Below are 8,401 nucleotides of genomic sequence, written 5' to 3'. Positions count from 1 at the left end.
CAGTGGTTACGCTTAGCAGTGGTTACGCTTAGCGGTGGTTACGCTTGGCAGTTGTCACCGCTTATCAGTTGCCACCGCTTATCAGTTGCCACCGCCTATCAGTGGGTAGCGGTTCCCCCGCCGCCGCCCCCGCCGCTCCTGCCGCCCCCGCCACATATCATCATCATGCTAACCTCTGCACCACACGTGGCTCCAAAATTTTTTCCCTCTCCCCTTTCCGCAGAGACGCCTTCGAACTGCTGAAGCTTATCATTAAGCATACCAACATGACGATCGTAGGGAAATTCATGCCGTTGGAGTACTACGAGAAGGAAGCAAAGAACAGACCAGAGCAAGGCAGCATTTCTTCTATAGATATTTACATATCATACATTTCTACCTTGGAGGATCTGAAGTGCCTTGTTAACAACTCAGCTTTTTTTGCGGTGAATTTATTTTCGCGTAGTATTTTCGGCGAGGACTCTTTGGCGAACCTGTCCGTGCAGAAGAACCCCGACGGCCGCCTCTCGGGGAGCATCCGCGTGCGCAGCCGCACTCAGGTTGGGAAAGTGCAGCGGTTGGGCGGTCACTCGGTTGGCGAAGCGTTCGGCGAAGCGTTCAGCTAAGAGATAGACCGCCCCGTCGTACCACCCCGCCGTACCACCCCGCCGTACCACCCCGCCGCATCACCCCCCATCTCTTCCTTCCTCCCCCCCTCCTTCCAGGGAATCGCCCTCAGCCTGGGAGACAAAATCACGCTCGTTCAAACGGGCCTCAGTATGGAGACGCAGTGACTGACTCAGGTGCAGAAGAGCCTGCCTTGTTTTAATCCCTTTCCCATTTGCAAAAGGAGCATCCCCTTTGGACGCTGCGCCTTCTTCGGCCGCGTGTATGTGCACGTGAAAGCGTCTCAGCGTAGTGTGCCCACCTGCTCAGCGTAGTATGCCCACCTGCTCAGCGTAGTATGCCCACCTGCTCAGCGTAGCATGCCCATCTGCTTAGCGTAGTATACCCACCTTCTTAGCATGCCTATCTGCTCAGCGTAGTATGCCCACCTGCTTAGCATGCCCACCTGCTCAGCATGCCCAACATGCCTTTCCCCGCGTGCCGTCGTAGAATTGCCGGTCGCGCCAACCTGTTAGCATCTCCTGTTTAGGGAAACCTCCAGAAAGGGGGGCCTAGCCAGTAGACTCTGCGCGTGGATACCCCCACTCTCTCTTTTTACATCAACTTGAAAGAAAAAAAAAATCAACCAAAGAAAAATCGCCCCAGGGGGGTTAACAAAGTTTACTCGATCATTTTTTCTGAATTTTAACAGCTTCGGAAAAAAAAAGAAAAGGAAAACCTTTTTTTATGCTACTACAAAAGCATGCGACGGGAACGGGATTTGAAGCGGATGTGTTTCTTGCGCGTTGCGCATACGTGGGTGTGCGCGCGTAGGTGTGTGTATATAGGTTGAGTATCCTCACGTTGCATTCTCCTCCTAAGGGAGTGCCGGCTCTGGGGGCGATGTGCATTTTTGCAAGGCAATTACTGAACATGAAAAAAAAAAAAAATCGAAAAAAAAGTGCGCACGAAAGGGGCTACTGCATTTTTGTGATGATACGGCCAAGTCAGCTGTGCGTGTGGCACTCCATTGGGTAATTTTTTCCCCTCCTTTCCCTCTTTTGTTTGCCCCTTTTATTTGCCTCTTTTTTTTGCCCCTTTTTTTTGCCTCTTTTTTTTGCCCTTTTTATTTGCCTCTTTTATTTGCCTCCTTTTTTCACCCAATTTTTTTGCCTCCTTTTTGCATTTTTTTTTTTCTCCCTCTTTTTTCCTTTTTTCGCTGGGGGTGAAATCCGAAGTGGACTCCGCACGAGCGCACACACTTGACGCGGGCGCTGTGGGGCGCAAGCGGTCGGCTCGATTCCCTTCCTCCAATAGATAACTCCCCTCGGGGGACGACGCTACGAGGCTAAGGCTTCGCTTGAGATTGCTCTGCGGGGGACCGTCAAAATTGGCAGGCCCTTTCGTCCCACCCCTGGGGTGTAGTGTACGTGTACTTAGCGCGCTGGGGCGCAGGTAGAAGGGGGCAGCCTGGGTGAGAAGCCACCTGGGTGAGAAGCCACTTGGGTGAGAAGCCACTTGGGTGAGAAGCCACCTGGGTGAGAAGCCACCTGGGTAAGAAGCCACTTGGGTGAGAAGCCACCTGGGTGAGAAGCCACCTAGGTAAGAAGCCACCTATATAAGGGGCCACCCAGATAAGGGACCACCCACATGAGGGCCCCTTCACCTCACACAACACACTCCCCTCGCTGCGGACACTCGCCATGCTGAAGTACCTGGAGGTGAAGAGGTCGAGCGGGTCGGAGACGGACCGGTCGGAGGGGAACGAGGCGGCTGGGAACGAGGCGGCTGGCGGCTACTCCCTGGAGGAGCTGAAGACGAAGATGGAGACGGCACAGAAGAACCACTTCGGTTATAAAAATCTGAAGGGGTTTCAAATCGAAGCGGTGCATGCAGTGTTCCATAAGAGGGACAGCTTAATCGTGATGGCCACAGGGATGGGGAAGTCCCTATGCTACCAAATACCATCCCTTATGGAGGAAGCCCAAAACAAATTCACACTTGTAATATCACCCCTCATATCTCTAATGAAAGATCAGGTGGATAATCTCAACAGGAAGAAAATCTCCTCCGTCTTTTTAGGAAGTGGACAGAAGGTAAGTAACGAGCAAGTGCTAACAGAAATTAAGCATGGTATGTACAAAATAGTTTATTGCAGTCCAGAGTATGCATTGAACAACAAGCAACAGTTTTTAATGTTGAGAAGGAGAATCCTACTCGTAGCAATTGATGAAGTACACTGCATGTCGGAGTGGGGACATGACTTTAGACCATCCTACAGAAAATTACACGAATTGAGAGATATCCTAACGGGTGTCCCATTTATGGGATTAACAGCAACATGTACGAAAGAGGTCCAAAGGGATATTCTAAAAAATTTAAATTTCAATATGAAGACATGTCTGATCAAAACAAGCAGCGTTAACAAAAGGAACCTATTCTACTGTGTCCGGGAGAAAACAAACCTACTCAACGATTTAAGAGATGTGTTAGACATTCCATGTAGCAAATCACTGGGGAGGAGTAAAAGATTTATTGATAACTCTAAAATATGCCCTTATAACTCTACCCTTATTTATGTGAACTCCAAGAAGGAGTGCGAGAGTATTTTTTCATTTTTGAGAGAGAAGGGACTACTCGTTCGAATGTATCATGCGGATTTGAGTAATAATGAGAAGAAGGAGGCACATGAAAAATTTTTAAAAGATGAAGTACAGATAATCGTCGCAACGGTGGCTTTTGGCATGGGAATCGATAAACCGGATATTAGGAGGATCGTCCATTATGGCTTCTCCCGCTCTTTGGAGGCTTACGTACAACAGGTAGGAAGGGCAGGTCGAGACAACAGCAATGCAGAGGCTATTTTATTCTTTCACATAAATGATGAATCAAAAATAAAAAATCTCTTGCTGAGAGAAAATATCGCAAATAATTTGATCGAAACAAACTTTCAACGAGTTGAGCATATAATCAGTATGTTTACGGAGGCATCCGACTATGCTTACTCTACCATCTGTCGAAGGAAAAAAATATATGACTACTTTGATGAGACTCCGGATACGTGTGCAGATATAGACGTTTTCGATTGCGAGGATAACTGCGGTGTCTGCTTTTATGTGAAGAAATACGACATGTACCTTTGTGCCAACTGCGACAATTGTGCTAGTTACTTGGGGGGGATTCGGGGCGGCGGCACAGACGCCGCCTCTCTGCTGAAGAAGGACTCCCGTAACGGGGTGGCTGCTACTCTACCCAGGAGCAACGTCCCCCACGCAGTGCCCATCGACCAAGGAATAGACCTCTCCGCGGAACTGAAGACGTTACTCAGCTGCATTTCCTCCCTTAGGGGAAGAACAGGAGTAGGAGTTATTTGCAAAGTGCTCGTAAAAAGCAAAGAAGCATGCATAGTTAAAAAGGGCTATCACAACATTAAGGAATATGGAGATGGGGCACACAAAAGCACCAGTTGGTGGTCCGCTTTTCTTAAAGTCGCCAGGAATGACAAATATGTAAAAGAAACGTTGGTCTATAGCAAGGATGTGAGTTACCTCAGTGTAGGTGTAACACCCAAGGGGGAGGCGTTTATTAAGGCTGATGGGCAAAGGTACACCGTTAAGTTGCCCTTCTTTTTGATTGACAAGGAGAAGAAGCCAAAGTCTGGCAAAGGAGCGAAGAAGGCAAATGGGTTCAAAAGTGCAAATGGGTTCGGAAGTGCAAATGGGTTCAAAAGTGCAAATGAACCCTCTGGTCATTTGTATGATGAAAGGGCTAGTCAGCGGAACAGGGGCAGCAGCTTCGGGACGGGTTTCACCCACAGAGAAAGGAAAGACTATCTACGCAGGGATGAAAAGCAGTTGGAGGGGGAGCCACTTTCCCCTGTCTTGAGTACTACTCACCGTAGTGTATCCCACCAGGCGGAAGGAGTCTACCCGATAACACAAGCAAGCGTTGAAAGGAACAACGCTATCCCGGAAAACAAATATCAGTATTTCAACACGGACAAGAATCAATGCCACAGGGAACATCAATACAAGGAGGAAAAACTAACAGAAGAAAAAATAAATGACTCTATTATGAAAATATTACTTAGGACAAGGATTATAGAAGCTAGACAACAGAACATCCCCCCCTTTCAGCTAATATCCGACAAGCCCTTAAAGGACATTTGCCACAAACGACTCACATCTGTGCATCTGATTAGAAAGCATGTCGATAACATTTCTCCCGTTTGTCCTAACTCCTTTTTGGAAAAGCTCATTTCAGGCATCAGAGGTTTTTGCTTGCTACACGATTTAGATACGAATATAAATCTGAACACAGCTAGCCAAAATGTGGGTTCAGCTGAACCCATCGATAGGGGGATATCCAGTCTGAACAAGTTTTCCAACCTAATTTCGTCCTTTCAGTATGACAACAAGAGGGAAAGGCTTGGGGGGGACTCCTCCCTCCAGCGCGCCCCCTCCAGGGAGATAAGAAGCGGTCCCTATGCAGGTGGGGGGATGGGGAGTAGTCTCGCCCACAGTGGCGTCACCCACGGGGGAGTTGTTCACAGTGGCGTTACCCACGGGGGAGTTACCCACGGAGGAGCTTCTCACAGCGGAGTTTCCCGCCACTACGCGCCCAGGGAGGAAGAAACGCCCTCCTTCCAAAGTAGACACTTTAAGGGTGGCCCAAAAACGGACATGAAAATCGGTGTGAGTGATAGTTGCACTTCCTACCCCCGTGGAGAAAGGAACCATCCCAGTGGGCACCTCATAGGGGGGGCGAAGCCTCTCCTCGAATTTGAAACAAACCGCCCACAAAGTGATCTCATCGAGAAACGTAGCGCAAAGGAAACCACACTGAGCCCCTTTTGCACCACCTCGGAGGCGACCAACCAGCTGCACCTTTTTAGCGGCGACGACAAAAATAGGCTGATGGATTTTTTCGAAGACGATTTTAAATTTGTAAAAGAGCCCAACAAGTGGGGCGGTAGCCAGTTGGAGGGTAACCAGTTGGGGGGTAACCAGCTGGGGGGTAACCAATTACGGGGTAACCAGTTGGAGGCCAATCCAAACGGTTCGCTCCTGGACAGCAGAAGGGCACGACAAGCCCCCATCGGCTTGTCCAACTATACCTTCCAGGATGACATGTGGAGAGGGGGGAACGCAGCGCAACCCATGCAGATCGCCCACGGAGCGGCCAAGCCAAATGAAGGAATGATTCCATCCAACCGAATTGATGCCATTACCCATTTGAGCACCCCGAGGGAATACGCAAACGGAGGTGCACGGACAGGCCCAAGTGCGTGGGAATCACCCCCAGGTGACCCCTGCATGGAATCCTTCCGCATTAGGAAAACTACAGGGGAGAATCACGTCGATGTCTTAAACGACAAAAAAAAAAAATTTGATTTGATCGATTCATTTTCATATGACTATAAAAAAAAACAGGACGAAGATAACCTGGGAATGCTCCCCGGCGGCCACGGTGGCGTTTCGTCCTTTCAGGACTTAAAACGACGAAGATTTTAAAAAAAAAAAAAAGGAAGAAGGAGAAGGGGGGGGATGCGCACAAGGGGATACACATAAGCAGTACATGTGTTCAGGGGGGTAATAATCGGAGAAACTTTCCGTCCCTCTTTCGAGTTTGTTTCATTTGTTTAACGCGTTTGCCTTTACCCACTTGTTTAGTTTGCTCAGTTTGGGGATATTTTTCTCAACTGGCTAATGCTTCCAAATCTCGCTAATGCTTCCAAATCTCGCTAATGCTTCTGATTTTTTTTTTTTCCAATTTGTTGCTTGTCCTAGCGCCTCCCCTTTCCCATTGCCGCTCAACCACCAGCGGGATATGCTACTCAAATCATGCACCATTTTAATGCGTCTTTTTTTTTCCTTTTTTTTCCTTTTTTTTTTCCCCACCCTTTACCTTCTTTATAAGTTGTGGGACACACTTGGGGGAAAAACACACACACAGTCAAATCAGATGACAAAATCATCATCCTCCTCTTCCTCCTCGTGGGGTAGGTTTAGCACCGAAAAGTCAATGTTCTCGCTTGGCGCCTGTTGGGGGGGGGAAGCGATGGGTGGAAGGAAGTGGAGGTGAAGGGGCGGTGAAGAGGTGGTGACGTGGCTCAAACGGGGGACCCAAATTAGGCAAACGCACACGCGCCCGCCGCTACACCGCTGCGTACCTTCACCCGCGCGTAGTGCATAAACAGGGTGAGCGTCCGGAAGAGTTGAAAAGAGAAGCGCAAAACGGTGAGGCTCTGCGAAATTATTTCCTCCACTTCTTTGTTCTTCGTTTTGACAATCTCCGACTGGTAAAATACCTTCAGGTCCCCGCTGCTGATTAGCAGCAGGAAGCACATGGTCGTTACGGTCACGTCGAACAGCCCGTCGAAATTGTGGAAGTAGCTGCGACCCTGTTGGTGAGGGGAGTGCGTAGCATCGGTGTGATGTGCGTGTGTGGAGTGAGCAGCATCAGTGTGATGTGCGTGTGTGGAGTGAGCAGCATCAGTGTGATGTGCGTGTGTGGAGTGAGCAGTATCAGTGTGATGTGCGTGTGTGGAGTGAGCAGCATCGGTGCGGCGTGTGTCTGACGGGTCGTCACACATGTATCGGTACGTGGCAATGCAAAGCGGGGACAAAATACCCTGACATCGCCACCATAGCGCACCCTCGCTTGCGTATCACGACTCGCTCACTGCACACTCACTACTCGATTACTCACCTGCGTGGCCAAGCGAAGACAAACCTCCAACACGAGCATCAGTATGACAAAAATCTCCGAGAGGACCACAAACATACTGACCATCTTTGTGCACGCGGTGTACACAAGAATAAATAGGTTAAGGACAATCACGAGGAAATACAAATACATGGCTCCCCTGGAGTAGTACAAACGGTTAGCAAGGATGTGAAAAAAGTCAAATGATGTGTGCCTCTTATAGTAAGAGAAACCATCTCCTCGTTTTATATTCCATGTTAACTTTTCTGCCACTCCATCCACTATGTCTCGATAGCAACGTTTTGCTTTTCCATATATGTTGGCGAAGCGGGGGTAGCTGTACGATGGGTGATGTTTGTTCCTGGCTTTTCCCGAGTGGGTGTTTTGTCCCCCACGTTTTGCAGCCAGCGCATCAGCTTCTTCTTCATAGTTTGTCAGGTGGTCTTCTAGGTCGTCTTCTAGGTGATCTTCTAGGTCGTCTCCATGGTGATCTCCGCCCAGGTCTCCCTTTTTTATTAACCATTCGTTCGCATCATCGGTGATGTCCTGTCTGTCGCAATGCAGAGCTTTAACCTTCCTGTCTTCCCACGGGGGGTACCTCCACGCTTGGTTCGTTTGGCTTGCTTCGTTCCTTTGGCTTGCTTCGTCCGTTTGGCTTGCTTCGTCCGTTTGGCTTGCTTCGTTCCTTTGGCTTGCTTCGTTCCTTTGGCTTTCTTCGTTCATTTCAGCTTTGCCATTCGGTTGACCATTATGCTTGCTACTTTTTTTTCCACCCTGCGTACCACCTCGTGTACCACCTTGTTTGTAGTTTGTTGCCTCCTTTTTTTCACCTCTTCTATGTCTCCCCTTTTCCTCCTTCTCTTTCCCCTTCCCCCTTTGCAGGGGAGGGTTCTTAAAAGTCAGCAGGTCATCAATCTCTAGCAGCACCGCCTCGTTTTCATCACTGCCATTTAGTTCTTCGTCTATGAAGATGTCCATGCATAATATGGTTGCTTTGGCCACGTGGGCACAGGGGGGAGGAGTGTCTCGTGAAGGAGTGTCCCGTGAAGGAGTGTCTCAGGGGAGTGTCTCGGGGGAGTGTCTCAGGGGAGTGTCTCAGGGGAGTGTA

General features: G+C 49.1%; 2 protein-coding genes across 2 annotated transcripts; one reads left to right on the top strand and one right to left on the bottom strand.

Annotated features, from left to right (window-relative positions):
* Positions 1-2,288: 2,288 nt before the first annotated feature.
* PCYB_132880 (ATP dependent RNA helicase) lies at positions 2,289-6,098 on the top strand (the record flags this gene model as incomplete). Its single annotated transcript, XM_004224313.1, has 1 exon — positions 2,289-6,098. A coding segment is annotated over one exon (2,655 nt), but the record flags the coding sequence as incomplete, so codon positions are not given.
* Positions 6,099-6,545: 447 nt separating this feature from the next.
* On the bottom strand, positions 6,546-7,180 carry PCYB_132870 (hypothetical protein; the record flags this gene model as incomplete). Its single annotated transcript, XM_004224312.1, has 2 exons — positions 6,546-6,626; positions 6,758-7,180. The coding sequence occupies 2 exons, from the start codon at positions 7,178-7,180 to the stop codon at positions 6,546-6,548; spliced, it is 504 nt and encodes a 167-aa protein (XP_004224360.1).
* Positions 7,181-8,401: the final 1,221 nt, after the last annotated feature.

This window comes from Plasmodium cynomolgi, chromosome 13, assembly GCF_000321355.1.
Source record: "Plasmodium cynomolgi strain B DNA, chromosome 13, whole genome shotgun sequence".
Taxonomy (NCBI): Eukaryota; Apicomplexa; class Aconoidasida; order Haemosporida; family Plasmodiidae; genus Plasmodium; species Plasmodium cynomolgi.
The sequence above is the reverse complement of the archived record's forward strand: the minus strand, read 5'-3'. Positions and strand labels throughout refer to the sequence as shown.